Here is a 16,494-nt window from a genome sequence, read left to right as displayed (position 1 = left end):
GCAATGCCATCAGAAGGAAAAAGAAATGTTCCTAATAAATTCACACCTGTAAGTTCTTCAGTCAGATTCACATTCACTTTCAGATGGATAAGAAAAGTCTTATTTCTAAATCCATCAATTTAATCACCTCACCTTTCTGTCTCTTGGACAGAGTCTTCAGTAGTCTCTTTGTATTGTGGCACACTGTCATTCATATCCATGCAGACTTTTCCAACAAATGCTCGTTGACCAAATTTATCTGGTGAGATCCATAAAAGAAAAAAAATTCAGATTCATTTGTTCTGAAAAACTGCTATCAAAGCCTGTACTGAAATCAAAATAGCAAATGCCACCCCAGCAAGTTTCATTTTAGATGAACACAATTGATCTTTTCTTATCTTTAAGTTGGGACCATCCCTGTGACTCTTAAGGCTAAAAAGGAAAGAGAGGGGAAAAAAAAATATTCTTCTTCCACACTAGTACTCAATTTTTTAAATGTTCTAATTGAGGATAAGATTACTGTAGTTTAACCACAACCAGAATTTATAATGGTTGTACATAAAGACAACTCTGAAGTAGAGGATGAGAAACACAAACACCGAAGTACAGTAGCTGTAGTAGAACGTTACCCTGAGCTGACAGAAGGCACAAAGACCTCAGGAAACCATTTCTTCTTCAGAGAAAGGAATGAGGCTCCTAACATGCCTCCTACATGCAGTTGGATGGAGAAAATTACCACCACTACTTCTAGCATCCTTTCTTGAGATTTATCCATACTAAGACCAGGAACTCATGCGTAAGACTTAAAAGGAATGCATATAATGTTCAAATCTAAGCTTTTAAATGTACTTGTAAACTAGATCTCTTTTGCCCACTTTTACTGTCTGAGTTGTTGAATACAACAGCTTTAAAGTTTCAGGTTTTCATACAAAATCAGAAAGGGAATCTTTGGTGGACACTGAAATATTCATTAAATTGCTCTGCTATGGGAGTTGGCTGAGCCTTGAGAAATCCTGCAAGAATCACAACACTTTCAAACAGAAGGTAATTGCACTGGTGAACAAGAAGGGAGGGGTAAGATCCTGATGCAACTCCCATTGTTATGGTTTCTGAGGGTGTTTGGAAACTTCAGATTATCAGGAAATAAACGCACTGTCTGCACCTCTTGTCATTCAGTCCTTTAATCCTCAAATAGCAAAAGGCTAAAAAAAGCAGAAAATGAGCTGAAGAGCAACTCCAGCAAACTTAAGCTCTGCCAGCAGCTGATTTGGAAGTGAAGAGACACAAGAGGTACAAATTCGATGGACGGACCACCCAATGGATAAAGAACTGGATGGATGGCTGCACACAAAGAGTTGTAGTCAAAGGCTCAGTGTCCAACTGGAGACCAGTAATGAGTGGTCTCCCTCAGGGGTCGGTGTTGAGACTGATTTTGTTACACCTTTATTGTTGACATGGACAGTGGGACTGAGTGCGCCCTCAGCAAGTTTGCCGATGACACCAAGCTGTGTGGTTTGGTTGATATGCTGGAGGGAAGGAATGCCATCCAGAGGGACCTTGACACACTTGTGAGGTGGGCTGATGCCAACCTCATGAAGTTTAACCATGCCAAGTGCAAGGTCCTACACCTGGTTTGGAGCAATCCCAGGCACAGCTACAGGTTGGGCAGAGAAGAGATTCAGAGCAGCCCTGCAGAGAAGGACTTGGGGGTGTTGGTCAATGAGAAACTGAACATGAGCCGGCTTCAGTGTGTGCTCTCGCAGCCCAGAAAGCCAACCATATCCTGGGCTGCACCAAAAGGAGCGTGACCAGCAGGTCAAAGGAGGTGATCCTGCCCCTCTACTCTGCTCTTGTGAGACCTCACTTGCAGTATTGTGTACAATTCTGGCGCTCTTAACATGAAAAGGACATGGAACTGTTGGATCAAGTCCAGAGGAGGGCCACGAGGATGATCAGGGGACTGGAGCACCTCCAGTTGGGGCTGTTTAGCCTGGAGAAGAGAAGGCTGCGTGGAGACCTCAGAGGAGCCTTCCAGTATCTGAAGGGGCCTATAGGGATGCTGGGGAGGGACTCTTTGTTAGGGACTGTAGTGATAGGATAAGGGGTAATGGGTTTAAACTGAAGCAGGGTAAGTTCAGGTTGGATATAGGGAAGAAGTTCTTTACTGTCAGGGTGGTGATGCAGTGGAACAGGTTACCCAAAGAAGTGGTAAATGCTCCATCCCTGGCAGTGTTCAAGGCCAAGTTGAACAGAAACTTGGGCAACATCACTTAGTATGTGCTGTCCCTGCCCATGGATTGGGGTTTGGAACTAGATGATCTTAAGGTCCTTTCCAACCCTAACCATTCAATGAGTCTATGATTCTATGACAGATAAAATGAACAAAAAAACATCATTAGTAGAACGAGAGATTGCTAGCAAGTATAAAACTCATAAGCTCTGTTTCCTTCAACTAATACAGTCTGAATAATACCCTTCAAAACTCACTGTTAGCCTTACCAATAATTTCAGCAAGAAGAAGAGAAGTATCTGTATAAATTGTCGCAAAGTAGCAAGCTGTAGTCGTGCCATTCTTTAGAGTTCGTCTCTATAAAAAGAAATCAACTGTTTCAACTGTCTGGAAATAAAGATAGTCAAGCTGCCAAAATGCAGAACAGGCAGCCTGATTTCAAACTGCAAGAACATTAAGTTATTTTGAAATTGTGCAGTGAATTGAGAAAGTAAAATATAGATTTTTAATTTCACAATAGCTTTTTTTAAGTCTGAGTGTTCATAAATACAAAAACTCCTCTTCTAAATTTATACAGGACTTCCACAATGGCTAAACCCATAAAAACCATGCTATATTTCCTTCAGTCAAACTGGAAATAAATTCTGATTTATATTTAGAAATACAACCAGTCTTTTATGTTTTTTTCTGGTTTTGAAAGGCTTTCCAATTTTCACAGTGAAGCACTGTTTACCTAATGCTAGCAAAGCAAGGCTTCTGGGGAAAAATAAGTGGTTTTCATTTGGTCACCGGATGTGGCTGGTAAAAATAGCCATACTTTCATGTATAACACCCCTTTGTTATGCCTGAATACAAAGGAATAAACTTCAAGGTAAAAGTAAACTGAGAATAAATGCTCAGAGTGTAATTCAATTACTGAATTATATCATTTGAAAGGAGAGGCTGGTTGACACCTGCTCATACTACTTTGGGAGCACATAAACAGTAAATGAAGAGCCATATAAAGGTACATTAAGTCACGACGAAATCTATAGCATCACTTGCCTAGACTTAAGACTAATACATACTCTATTGATTACCCATCTGTCTTACAGGTTTAAACAAATTTTTGGATTCTGGCTACAATGTAATTTGAGAAATCTTTAAAATTTTTAAATGAGATAGAAGGTGGGACATTCAACACAACTTTTGAGAATGGTTAGAGCTAATTTTTTTACAAACATGAAGGCAAGCTCTCTTTTTTTTACAATATTCGAATTAAAGCAAATAGTTAAAAATATGTTTTTAAGGGCTTCTAAAATGAGTCTCAAAAATAACAATGTCATTAATGAGGCAAACTACTTTGGTCTTTCTTAGTTTTTCAACCCCATGATTCTCTACTTCTGGATTCCTAATATCATTGTTAAATTAAACCTAAAAACATGCTGTTTCCAAGTCATCAGCTTGAAGAATTTCCTTACCTAGAAGTGGACCACAGGAGGTTCCAGGCATAATATGATAAATGTCACCTACTTTGTTTCTTTGACAAATTGTAGAAAGTCTTTATTGAAAACAGAATTTTGATTTGAAAAAATCACTAGTTTTTTATTACAACTCCAAAAGTACAAAGATATATATGAAACAATATCTGCTCTTTGCAGGTTTAGTCCTATTTCTAAGAGTTTTAGACAAATGCAAGGGAAATTATGCTGGCCAAATCATTTAATCTGTTGAAGATATTTCATCCACATATTAAAGGATACATTTCCTTTAAGCACAGAATCAGTATGCTGCAGAATCAGTATACCTGCTTATTGTTCATCAAGTGGAATTTGACCTTAAAGCCTTTATATTGCTCAAAACCAGCCTAGTTCAAACACAGTCTCTCTCTTTGTGCCACAATACCATTGACAGACTTCATCTAAAGCCTCTGTAGTGACAATCCTGCTACAAGGGCCTCAAATGTAGAAACATCTTCCTTAATTACTTCAAAGCACCCTAGATTTGTTGGCTGTGAGAAGCATCTTCTCTTTCATGTGGCCTTTGCAGAAAAGGAAATATCCTCCAAATTTAGGTGTTTGTTTTTTTTTTTTAATATGCTTTGTTATTTCTACACCTGCTGGCTATAGAGTATTCTTAAATGTTGGTCGTTGCACTCAGATATCAGAAAAGTTGATATATAAATTTATTGTCAACCATGGGATTAAATGAACTGTTTTACCAGCAACAACAGAACAAGACTGGAACTAGTAGGAGACAATCTTGGCTGGCATTAGAACAGTAGCTGTACTGTTGGTTTTATCTAGTTTTCATTACATTAAAACATGCTCTACTACTTCAAGTGACCTTCTGAAAACTTACATGTATTTCACAAATATGAATATCATCAAGTCAGTAAATTATATTTGCAGTACTTACAACAACTCTGGTGTACACTTCTTCTGCAAAGTCACTGTCTTTGTATTTGGCTTCTGTTGGGAATGTGTAGGTAGTCAACCATTGCAAAAGAGGTAGATCTACTCTTGTACCAGCAAATGAATACTGGGGAGCATGAATGTGTGTATCAACCATTCCTGGCATGAAGAATTCACTAGGGAAAGAAAACAAAAATGTTAATAAATTTTCCACAGAAAGTAGTTTTGCTTTAAACAGTGTTTGAGGAAAATCCACCAGAGTGAATGGCAAGTACAGATCAGCCTTTCACTTTCAGCATCAGCCTATCAATCACTACTGCACCTCTATCCATACTCCTTTTATGGTATAAAGCAGCTGACGAATAACTTTTATACAGACCTACTACAGCTAACAGGGAAAACAATGTAAGACCATGATGAATCCAATTATCTTTAATAACAGTAAATACCAATAAATAAAACCAAACTGACTTCATAATAACTAAAATGATTCAAGCTTAGAACCCACCTGATAAAGAGAGGATTTGGGCACAGTCTTTCTTGCTAGTATGGCTATATTTGGAATACCTTTAGCTGCAAGAACATTATATTTACAGAACGGTAACTTTCTATATCTCAGTTTTCCTCTAAATATGTCTCTCTGTGTATATTCAATCTTGGAATTTCAAAGCTTAATGGAAGAACAGGACCGTGTCTACAAATGCAGACACAGATACCCATGAAAAAGATCTCTACTGAATACCTGGACAGGAAAGGCATCTTTACAATGGAACTGTAATATTGTTTATTGTCATGTAGTGTTCATGCAGTAACAGGGATGAATATATCAACATCTGATGGAATTTCATACAGTATAAAATTTTTCACATTCTTCTGCCCTTCTCCCTGGCTACTGAATGAACAGTGATTTAGCCTCTTTGTACTTTCCCTTCTTCCTGTTTTCCTGCGTGCTAGAAATGCTGAAAGACATTTCACAACTGATCCATATTCCCAGCACCATCCATTTTCCTCAGGCTATTTCAAGTGAAGAAAACATCTGATGACTCACATATACTGTATGATTGGCCTTCCAACAAAGCATACAGGTTTTTTAACAACTGAACACTAAAACAGTGCTGCAGTTCTAAACTCTAAGCCACAAGTGGTTTACACTTGTATAGTTTACAGCTGCTACATGCAAAGCATTGCAGGTACAATCCAAAACTATTTCACTTCACCAGAAAGGTGGGGGATTACACTGGCTGAGGAAAAAAGAAACATTCAAGCTGCAATACAGTTTGAAATCCAAGTCTCTGTGTTCAGAAAGTTTAAATAGTCTACTTTTATTAGAATTTGTAAGCAACTGTGCCAAAGCCCAAGCAAGTGCCTTACATCTGTAGTGTCAGTGGCACCTGTATTTGCCAAGTCTAGAATTTTGAGCTAGTTAGGCACAGCATGTTGCTAACAAAATGGATATAAAATGTAATTTCAAGAAAGAACATCATTTACTTGTGTAAGCACAGAAGAGGTGTGTATGACAGCTACATATGACATTTTGTCCCACGCAGTGTAAATCAGCCAGTACAATTCAGCCATGGCTGCAGTGACAAACCAAGGAACACAACCAACCCACGGACCATCCACCCTCCAAGTCCCATCCAGGATGGAGGCAGCTCTTGGGTTAAGAGTTATCACAGAGCTGAAAGGGAGTTTTGCCCATGAGATTGGACATAATGTGCTCTCTGCTAAAATGTATTCACAGAGACTTGCATTACTTCACTGAGACTAAACTCCATTAGCTGAAATTAATCTAAACAAAATACATACTGGTTACTCAGTTCTCTTATGTCAGAGATTTTGAACCCCCACTTCCTAGCCAGTTGCTGTTGCTGATCAGTTTGCTCCAAAAACACAATCTAGAAGAAAGAAAACATAGTTAGATACTTTAAACCTGTATCCCTCCTCAGCTTTACATGAAGGCAAAGTGAATCACATCTTAAACCAGATTTTGCACACTCACAAAGGTTATAGTTTTGCACTGACATAACTGTTCTGCCTAACTATGATTTTGAAAGGCTTACTCACAATACAGTGAATAACTGCACCCACTTCGTAACTTGTAAGGAAACAATTCATTCATTTTCAAGTGATGAGACTTAAGCAATAATTCCCAAGTAAGAACTTCAGTGTCCACTGGTGTTCCTGCAACATAGCACTATGCTAGCGGTGTGGTCATTCGTTGTAGAGGTGTGTGGCAGCCTTACCACAATGCAATTACAGCATTCATCACCAGAAGGGTCAAATTAATTGTTTTACCTAGGACTGACTAGCACTGAGCTAACTATTTTCTAATTTTCTGCTCATGTCATTAATGTTGTTTTTTTGTTTGCTTGGGTTTGCTTTTTGTTTTGTTTTTTTTTTAATTTTATTTCTGAAGTGCCTGGGAAGAGAAAAGTGAGGGGAAAAAAGTGAGTCTGTTCATTTTCCAGGACAGATTTCAAGCATGACTGAGATCTTCATTTATTTAAAAAAAAAAAACTACAATCTGGAGCCTAACTCAGCCCCATTTGACTCTTGGAGGACACTGAAGCTACTGCTGCTGAGTTTCTGTTGCCAAGTCAAGATTTTAGCACACTTTATTTTTAAATTGCATGGTATTTTAATCTGCAACATGATGCTTGGCAGATGAATCCTCAACTGTTTAATTCTCTGGTCTGGCAATAACAGGCACACCTCTCCAAGAAAGACTGGGGAGTCTAGGAACTGCAATGCCCACCACAGGCTCCAGGTGGGATCTGGACACCCACAACACTTCACAGAGCAGATAGAGGACCCTGACGCCTACTCCTGTGAAAGACTGTCTATCCTGGGCTTTCAGGAATTCTTGCCTAACCACAGTTTCTGCCAGAAGATAACTCATGGACTTCTAACTCCCTTGGTGTAAAAGCTAGTTCCTCTAAGTTCAAGGGAGTACTCTTGCTGCTACTGGTATCCTTCTGCTCCTGTGAAGATTCCCACACTGAGGGCCTGTATCACCTTCAAGACAGCAGTTATATTATGAGGCAGCAATTAAAAAATCATGTAAAGGAAACATCAAATAGTTGTAAAAAGGCAGTAGGAAGGAACTTCAGAGGAAGATCAAGAGGACCAGAAGAGCACTGTTTTATCAGTTACTTGCATGCCCTTTTTTATGTGTATGACATAACCTTTTGCATTTTCTACCTTTTTCTACAGAGAAAAATAAGCAAAGACAGCTAAGCTGTATACAAGAAGGTTTTGGCTGCTTATCTTGTAAATGTACATATGGCTTATATGATTTACATTGTCTAAAGAGTAGATGTTTTAAATTTTTAGTCACTAAAAAAAAATTTAAATTATACCTTATAAATAAATACAACACTACCAAAAATTGCAAGAATATTGTAGTCCATTAATACTTCTCATAAAGCAGCATCTCTCCTTCTAAAGAGGAATATATCCAGCTTAATTAGATATATATATGAAAAGGGCTTAGACTACAGACCTACAGAAATTTCTGATGAGCAATAAAGAAAATGTCATTCTGATGCTGAAATCAAAATGGATGCAGGGAAAAAAAAAAAAAAGAAAAAAATGGGAAAAAGAAAAGTGGGGAAAAAAAAAAAGGAGAGAGAGAGAAAAACATGAAACACCAGATGGCAAATTCTGGAAACAAGTGTTGCCATGGAAAAGAAGTGACTATTATATGCTCTTATGGTGCAGATAAATAAAATACTGAAATCATGGAAGTATGAAGAAAATATGTTTCAAGGGAGATGAACACAGGGAATCAACCTTAAACTTGACACCTGGTCCATTACTGTCAAATGCAGCAATGGATGAATCAGTAAGACATCTACACTCATTGCAAACAAACTTCCCAACAGTACTCCTTGGTTACCTAAGAGATGCTCCCCATTGCTTTAGCATGTTTTTGTTATGGCCACCTTTCCAACACTGAGTGCTTAATGGTCTTTAAGGTCGGACATGCGTGAGTATTTGCTTGCACATTCAAGGTAATCAATGTGGTGCATTGGTCCTTTAAATTAGTTCTGGGCCTTAACACTGTTAAAGCAAGAAAAAACCTGTATGGCAGAGTCACTAGAGTCACAAGAAGTATACAAGCAAGACTTCAGCTTGTACAGAAGGAAGTAAAGGAGAACAACCAGTGCTTTGGCAAAGTTGTATCACATAAGCAGTTATCAATGACTGCTAACACTAGTGCACAAATAGTTCATTCAGTTCTGATGTGTTACCTGTGTGATGGTGCTAAAGGATCCAAAGATAAGGAGCAGAGACCTCCCTACCCTGGTGCCTAGCTCAGGCCTCTTTTATTCCCTGACAGAATCATAGAATCAACTAGGCTGGAAAAGACCTTTAAGATCAAGTCCAATGGTTACCCCAGGACTGCCAAGTCCACCACTAAACTGTGTCACTAAGGGCCTCATCTACACAGTATCTGAACGTTTCCAGGGACAATGACTCCACAACCTGGCTCTCACGTTCAGCTATCCATCAGCATCCCCAGGTCTTTTTCCTTTGAGCAGCTTTCCAGCCACTCTTCCCCAGGCCTGTAGAGTTGCATGGGGTTGTTGTGACCCCTGTGCAGGACCCAGCACTTTGCCTTGTTGAACCTCATACAATTGGCCACAGCCATTCAATCCAGCCTCTCCAGATCCCTCTGCAGAACCTTCCTATCCTCCAGCAGATCAACACTTCCAGCCAACTTGGTGTCGTCTGCAAATTTACCAGCCAAAGCTCCTCCATCAACGCATGGTTGGTCCACTCAACTACACATCAGCCCTGATGCAATAAAGTCTGAATGCCTTCGAGTACCACAGTGCAAATAACTTTGCTACCAGAAGAATGGAAAATGAATGTTACTGGCTGGAGAAACACAAATTTTGGTGTTTTTTTTAATCCAGCTGTGCTTGTATTAACTTTCCTTCTGGCTACGACATTCATAAATGAACATAGATGTAAGGGGTCCATCCTTGTTTCCCCTCTCACATGCTTCTCTTCCTTTCTTGTTCCCACAGTGATGAGTTGACTTTTGCAATTAGACCTGATGCCTATTGCTTGCCTAGTTCCCAAAACTGGAATGTGATTCTAGCTGAGAGGCAGGACCCAGCTCCTGAAGGAACAGCCCAACCTCCTGAGAAAGGCTAAGCAACAAACTCCAGACGGATGTTTGTGTCTTGATACTTTCCTCCTTATACAGCTAACACACGTCACATGCTATCCCAGCTGGCTTAAATTAAACACTTATGTTTGGCAGTACGTAACAGTATTAACTCGTATTCCACAACACTTGCTCTCTTCACAACACTTCTCTCTTCAAGAGGAGGTTTTAGCTTAATACTAGTTCTATTTACTTAATATTCTATTCAGGTAATTACACCACTATTTCAATGATAACTCACATGCTGCCCCTGTGTCTGTTTCTTTTACTCTGAGGAACAGTCATCTTTCTATTTGCATTCCTCAAGAGCGGCACCACACTGTTCTCCAAACTGCTCATTTAGACACAGTCCTGATTCTGCCAACTTAACAATAACTTGGGTCTTCATAACTGAAAGCAGCATTTTCCTTGCTAAAGTTCCCTTTAAACCTACAGGCAAAACAGAGAGAGCTGACATTTCACTTATAGCCTTTATCAGCCAAGCATCCCCACTTGCAGTGGGGGTCTAAGCATTCTTTCTGTGGCACTGGTTGTATGCGCCTGTCCCTTGGAAGACATGCTCATACTGGAGAACAAGACCTGGCTGCTCACAAATGATCTGTTAACCCTCTCAGAGTCAGTGTGAGATTTTTCTATGATGGACTCAGCAACATGAATCAGAAGAATGATATCTATTTAGTTAAGATTACTTCTCTGGGAGTAGTACTGAAATAGTTTTGGTTGAAAATTTGGACAATAAAGGTAAGCAATTTTCTAACCACCATGTCCTCCTTGAAGAGCCAGTTCTTCAGTGATTCCAGTGGAAGTTCTGCCTGAGGTTAAATTAAAAGTAATAGAATAAAAGGTGCCAAACCTCACTATTATCAGGTCCTGGAATAGCAAAATGCCAAGAATTTGTATTATAAAGAGAAGAAGATGGAAGTCCTTGTGACTGTAGTCTGTTGGGAATTTAATTTTGGACAACAGTGGTGTTCTACTGGAAAACACTTCTTTTAAAAAACGTAACTGCATGGGAATATTCCAATTTATGCAAGGAAAACAATATCCTTGTGCACTAGAACAGGGGAAGAGAGTGACATTGCACAAATCCTTAAATATAGCTTACAAAGGTACCTGCTTTTCAAGAAAAATCACTTAAAAGTCTTGATTTCCTATGGATGCTGAGTAGAAACCCTTTTCCGGAAACTGCCTTTACAGACGGCAACAGAGGTATGAGTCTCTGCCCCCTGTGCCAACATTACATAAACCAAACCCTTTTTTCATTCATAGCTCTATTGTTTTAGTTGGTAGCAGCCAATACTGAATTACGTACGCTTTCACTCCCCTCCCATACATGAAAATACAGGTTCTCTGAGACTTTGCTATGCCTTGCGCCACACTCCTCAAGAGCTGTAAGATGGCTGTCTTTAAGCAGGCCCTCATGGACCTGTATTAACAGAGGAAAAAAATACTGTGAGGGCTGAAAGTGTGCTTTGCTGAGATTTCAAATGGTACTGACACAATGAAGCCTGTTATTTAGCCATAAGAAAGAAAATAACTTCTTTTTATTATCTATATAAGGTACCTATATATGTTATTTCTATGAAAAAAAAAAAACCAACTCGGCCTTTGCCACTAACATGCCCCACGTCATCACCTTCCTAACTCCTTGTAGGTATATGTCATGCTTTATCTTGTGACAACAGAAAACCCCCAACAAACATAAAGCCTTAGTCAGACGACTGCCCACGAGTAAGGGGGGGAGACACTGTAATTATGCAGAGTCATTATTTTGATGCTCAAGAGAATGAAAAACACCCTTGTGAAACTGAAAGAAAACCGAGAGAATGTGAAAGCAAGCCCTGAGCAGGCGCGCTGCTGTTTTACTAATATTTAGCACACTTCAAAACCAAATTTAAGCTACCTGAAGACTCGTCCAAGGAGATAACGCGCCATCCCAGTTATCTCCAGCTCCTACGAACAAGAAACCGCTTCTCCGCAGCTCTTATAAGCCGTCGGACACCGAGTACTTGGGAGTGTGGAATTTTGCCACTTTCTCCCTAGAGCGCGGCGGAGGCGGCCCTACCCCTCCGGTTCGCCGATCGGTCTGCCCTGGTCCGCTGGTTGGGACCATAAAGGGTCGTTTTCACCCCAACCCAGGGGGCCGCCGAAGAGGGCACCTGAGCACTCCGACCCCGGTGGAGCGGAGCGGAACGGCGGCTCGGGAACCCCCGCGCCCCCCCGCAACATGCCTTCTCTCGCCCCTGCTCTCACCGTCCCGCTCTCGTCCACCCCCAGCAGGTGTCCGTGGAGGACCTCCATGGGCGCCGAGGCGCTGGAATGCACGAAGGTGCCCCTGAAGACGTGTGCGAGCGCCGGACGGTGCGGTGAGTCCATGGCTGCTGTGGCCGCCAGCAGGCTAGCGGCACCCGGCGGGGCTCTCTGCGCTGCGCCGCGGCGGAGGCGGTGGGGAGCTGCCAGCCACCGGGCTGCAGCCCGTCCGTGTCTCCCGCTGCCGGCGGCGGTTTACCAGGAGTTGTCACAATTTCCCCACCCCCTGGTGACTTTCTCTTCGGGGACTGGTTTCAGCGGAGGGAGGGCGGGCGGCCGGGTAGCCTCTATCCCTTTGCCCCGCTGCTGCCGGGCGGGAGGTGCCCGCGGACGGCCGGGATGCGGCCGAGAGGAGCGCTGGGTGCTCCCCACCCCAAGCCGACCCCCACTACCCGACCCTCAGAAGGGATAGGGGCCCCGCCGCTTGCAACAGGCGCAAAAGGCTGGAGCAATGCCTGGTGGGGTTTGGAGTCCCAGTGACTTCCAGGGAAACGTTGAGAAGTGTAAGTAGGTGTTTCGCAACACTGGCAGCACTGGAGTGCCTGGCAGCCAACTTCCGCAACCGAGCTGAAGGCTGCAGCCACTTTCCAGAGTTTCATGTACAAAAAGTTGACTTTGTAACCGTGCTGTGCCGCAGGCTGCCAGCAGTGGGTAGCTTGTCTCTCCGTGCCTGGAGCACTAGGAAATTTATCGGGCGTTTTCAGAAGAATAGACCTAATTTTAATATACTATAAGCATGTGTTTTGAGGTGGCAGTTACTGCTTTGTTTCACCTGTTCTGTCATACTCCATGATCCAAGATTAATCTCTCAGACTGACTCAGTCCTCAGCCCATGTACTGCACTTTGTTACGGTATGGGAGTAGACAATAGATGCCAGCTGAGGTACCAGAATGTGGGCAGTCAAATGCCTTGTTCAGTGGAGGAGATGGTCTACAGAAAAAGAGAAAACAGCCTCAGGAAAAGAAACGGCAAGAGAAAAATGAGTTTTGTTAATCTGGAGAAACTAGAACCATATTCTGCTCCAAGAACCTGTCAAGAACACATGAGAAGAGGTCTGCCTCTGGGAATACTGAAATAAGACTTCACAGGACCAGAATTACATACCCCGTTCAGGGTAACACCTGAATTCCCCTTTGAAGACACCTTTTTTGTCAGGTTGTGAAATGGTGAATGAACTTGGCACCCAGGGCACTGGCACAATCATTCTCAAAGCTCAATTGCAAAGTTTGTCATTACATTGTTTATTATTAAAAGACCTTTGCACTTCCCACTGTGCTGACACCATACAAATGCATAGCAGATTATCTTTGCTACAAGTTCTCCAGGTCAGTTGTGGGAGGAAAGAAAGATAGTGGAAAAGCACAGAATGAATTTAATTTTGGTCTGCTGTGGGCAAGTCAACAACCTATGTCTTGACATCTTTTCTTTAGGTTCTGTGGAGGAAGTTTAATAAATAGTGTACTTACTGATGACAACTGAATGATCTTACTTGGACTCTGCTATCAGCTTAGTCAGGCCATAAAGTGTCCAAAATAAAATGGACATGTTAAAGTGACCTTACTTGCTGATATTGGTAATTTCTTGTGAGAGGTCTTTTAGTTTAAAAGACTCCCAGTGAGATAAAATGGATTTTTTTAAGGCACATGGTGTTTTTTTATTGTATTTCTAATCTCTTTGACCTGAGAAGTTAGGAAACAAATCATGAATTAATCTTGCAGGTTTGGAAAAGAAACTGGCATGAAAATCTTTAATGCAATTCAGTTTGCTTACAACACAATGCTTCCTGCTTCCTTGAATAAGCAGAGTAATACTTATTTTAAAGAAATAGCACCAAAAGTCTTTTAAATTAGTACTTGCAAAAGCCCTCTTAGAAAGGTGTTTCTCAGGGTGATATTTATGCATTTTTTAAGGCTGCAGCTGAAATGATCTATAATCCAAGCTGTCATGCCAGATGAGGAAAATTGTCTTTATGAAGGATAAGGAGTGAGAGATAAGCTGGTTTTTGCCACTGAATAACAAAAGGTAGAAGGAATAGAGCTGAGAAATGGGGTGAACAGAGACAAAGCCCTGAAAAGGTAAGTTCACTTGCTCTTCTGTGAACAGAGGAGTGAAAATGACTTTCCTCAGCAAGAGCTACTGCTAATGCAACTTTGCTTCTACCTCCGTGGGCAGCAGCTAGCCTAATTTTCAAAGGTGGCTGGGTCCCACTGTACACTGTCCTCTCCAGTATGATGCCCTAGGTAGCTGCATGCTCCATGTAATGAAATCAGGCTACATATGTCTCATGGCTTCAAATCCTGAGCTCTTGCCACACAGACGCATGTATACTGCTGTCCAAAGTAATATTCAGCAGAGCTCACTCCTGTTCTTGAGAAACCATTTGGCTGCATTTGGTGGGGATGTAGGCTGCTCCTGAGAATCTGAGACAGTTCCAGCCCTATTTTTCCACTAAAAATCTCAGGGATTTCCTCCACTTACCTCACATGAAAGGTGACACTTCAAGGATTTCAGTGAAATTTAATCCAGCCAGTATTTACGCATGAGAAGAAAACAAAAACCACTGACAGTTTCTTCCTTTAGTGCCTTTAGTGAGAAATATCAATAGCAAACACTGTTAATGATAAATTTATTGCCATAAATGGGTTCCAAACACTAAAGTCTTGTAATTTTGCTGTTAAAAGAAGTAGAGGCATCTTCTACTTTTTCCAGCTGTCATGAGGGAGAGCATGGAGACCCTGAAGAGGGCTGGTAGACAAATGCTTAACATCCTTCCCTCTTCCCAGACTTTTTTTGGTTGTTAGTTTACAACATGCATGCCCTTAGATTGGCTCAAGATGACCCAATCTAGACATGGCTTAAGATGAGACCTTGGCCAGCTCTGAAAAACTGAGTCATTCTTCAATGTTATTATAAGAGGATTACACTGATGCATGTTTAGTTTTGCTGGGATATGTTGGGCTAGGCACTTTACTTCCTTGTCTAGAAAGGTAATGCTCTGTTGTGACTGCTACATACTAATTAAAGAGTGAATGAAGTCACTTGCTCTTTTTTTTTTTTTTTTGCAAAACATTTGAGAGTTCAGAGAGAGGTTTAGCTTCTTAACAGATTACACAATGTTTTGTTTCAATAGCACTTACACATTAATCTTAGCTTTAAAAACTTCTTGAAATCAGAGTTGTGTTTAAGTACATAATCACCATACTTTAATCTACTCCTGTTAAAAAATAGTCTGTCTCAGCAGTCAGTAGCTTTTCTGTCTCTTTTTGCCTTCTAAATCATTGTCATCAAGTCAGTTGTGGAAATGAGTCTTTAGGCTGAGTCCTGAAGCCTAACAACTGAAGAATTAGTCAATGTACTTCTGGGAGCACAGGGACAGATTTTAGCATCATTCATTCTCATTAGCACTTTCACTTCCTGATCTTCTTTTTCACTTTGTACTCTATACAGAGCACAAATTCAACAGCTTGTTTCAAAGTTTCAGAGCACCGAAGCCAATCCTGCAACATCTGAGAAATATAAGGGATAGAAACTTGTTTCTCTCCCCACTTTCAAAAAATAGTTGATGTGTTACATGCCACCAAATAGAAGCTTCCATTGTCAGGATCTTGCTGGGGTAAGTGCCTGTGGAGCCTGAGTGTAAGGGTACAATAATTATTGTTCTGATTTAGAAGTGAATGTTCTTACTGCATTCTATCATCAACATGTACCTTGCCTATAATTTGTAACATAGCAACTAAGTCAATGGAGAGAAAAAATATAATTGATTTATCTGCTCTTGAGTGATGCTTGTCTGTAAAAGAGTGAGCTGATTATGCAGAAAATACTTGGCTTTACACAGAAAAAGAAACTGACACACTATAAATATATACTCTCAAGTATGAAATTAAGTTGGGAGCTAGTGTTGATCCATTACACTCAAAGAGTAAGAAACAATAACCATAAAAACAAGCTCCATTTCATTTACTAACGTGGATGTTCAATCTTGTGTCCTGGGTTCAGCAATAGCAGTCATTTTTTGTCCTTCTTAGGAGCTGTGCTGTGTTTTTAACTTTAGTCTGGGAACAGTGCTGATAACACCGATGTTTTTAGTTTCTGCTAAGTAATATTTACTCCGATCAAGGACTTTTCACTCTCATGCTCTGCCGGTGAGGAAGGACACAAGAAGCCAGGAGGAAGCAGAGACAGGACACCTGACCCAAATTAGCCAAAGGGGTATTCCATACCACAGCACGTCATGCCCACTATATAAAATGGGGGCAGTTACCTGGAAGGGATAGATCACCGCTCTGGTCAGGCTGGGTAACGGTTGGCAGGCGGTGAGTGGTTGTAGTCTATTCCCTTGTTATTTCCCTTATCGTTGTTATTATTATTGGTGGTAGCAGCAGTGGTTTGTGTTATACCT

The 16,494-nt window shown here is 41.0% G+C and overlaps 1 protein-coding gene across 5 annotated transcripts in view; it reads right to left on the bottom strand.

Annotated features, from left to right (window-relative positions):
• GDA (guanine deaminase) overlaps positions 1 to 12,368 on the bottom strand; it is a 33,817-nt gene extending 21,449 nt beyond the window's left edge. The window contains exons 1-5 of one of the 5 annotated variants that reach the window (XM_061470809.1): positions 12,035 to 12,368; positions 6,409 to 6,497; positions 4,607 to 4,778; positions 2,479 to 2,566; positions 133 to 238 (exon numbers count right to left, since the gene is read on the bottom strand). In XM_061470809.1, the coding sequence (XP_061326793.1) occupies positions 133 to 238; positions 2,479 to 2,566; positions 4,607 to 4,778; positions 6,409 to 6,497; positions 12,035 to 12,157 (578 nt within the window). In that variant the 5' untranslated portion in view covers positions 12,158 to 12,368. Of the gene's footprint in view, positions 1 to 132; positions 239 to 2,478; positions 2,567 to 4,606; positions 4,779 to 6,408; positions 6,498 to 11,684; positions 11,915 to 12,034 lie in introns of those variants that run through there. The other 4 variants (XM_061470807.1, XM_061470811.1, XM_061470812.1 and 1 more) reach the window with 4 other exon arrangements.
• Positions 12,369 to 16,494: the final 4,126 nt, after the last annotated feature.

This window comes from Pezoporus flaviventris, unplaced genomic scaffold (assembly GCF_033815535.1).
Source record: "Pezoporus flaviventris isolate CSIRO_AGI_PZ_B2104156 unplaced genomic scaffold, CSIRO_AGI_Pfla_v1 ptg000064l, whole genome shotgun sequence".
NCBI classification, from domain to species: Eukaryota; Metazoa; Chordata; class Aves; order Psittaciformes; family Psittacidae; genus Pezoporus; species Pezoporus flaviventris.
The sequence above is the reverse complement of the archived record's forward strand: the minus strand, read 5'-3'. Positions and strand labels throughout refer to the sequence as shown.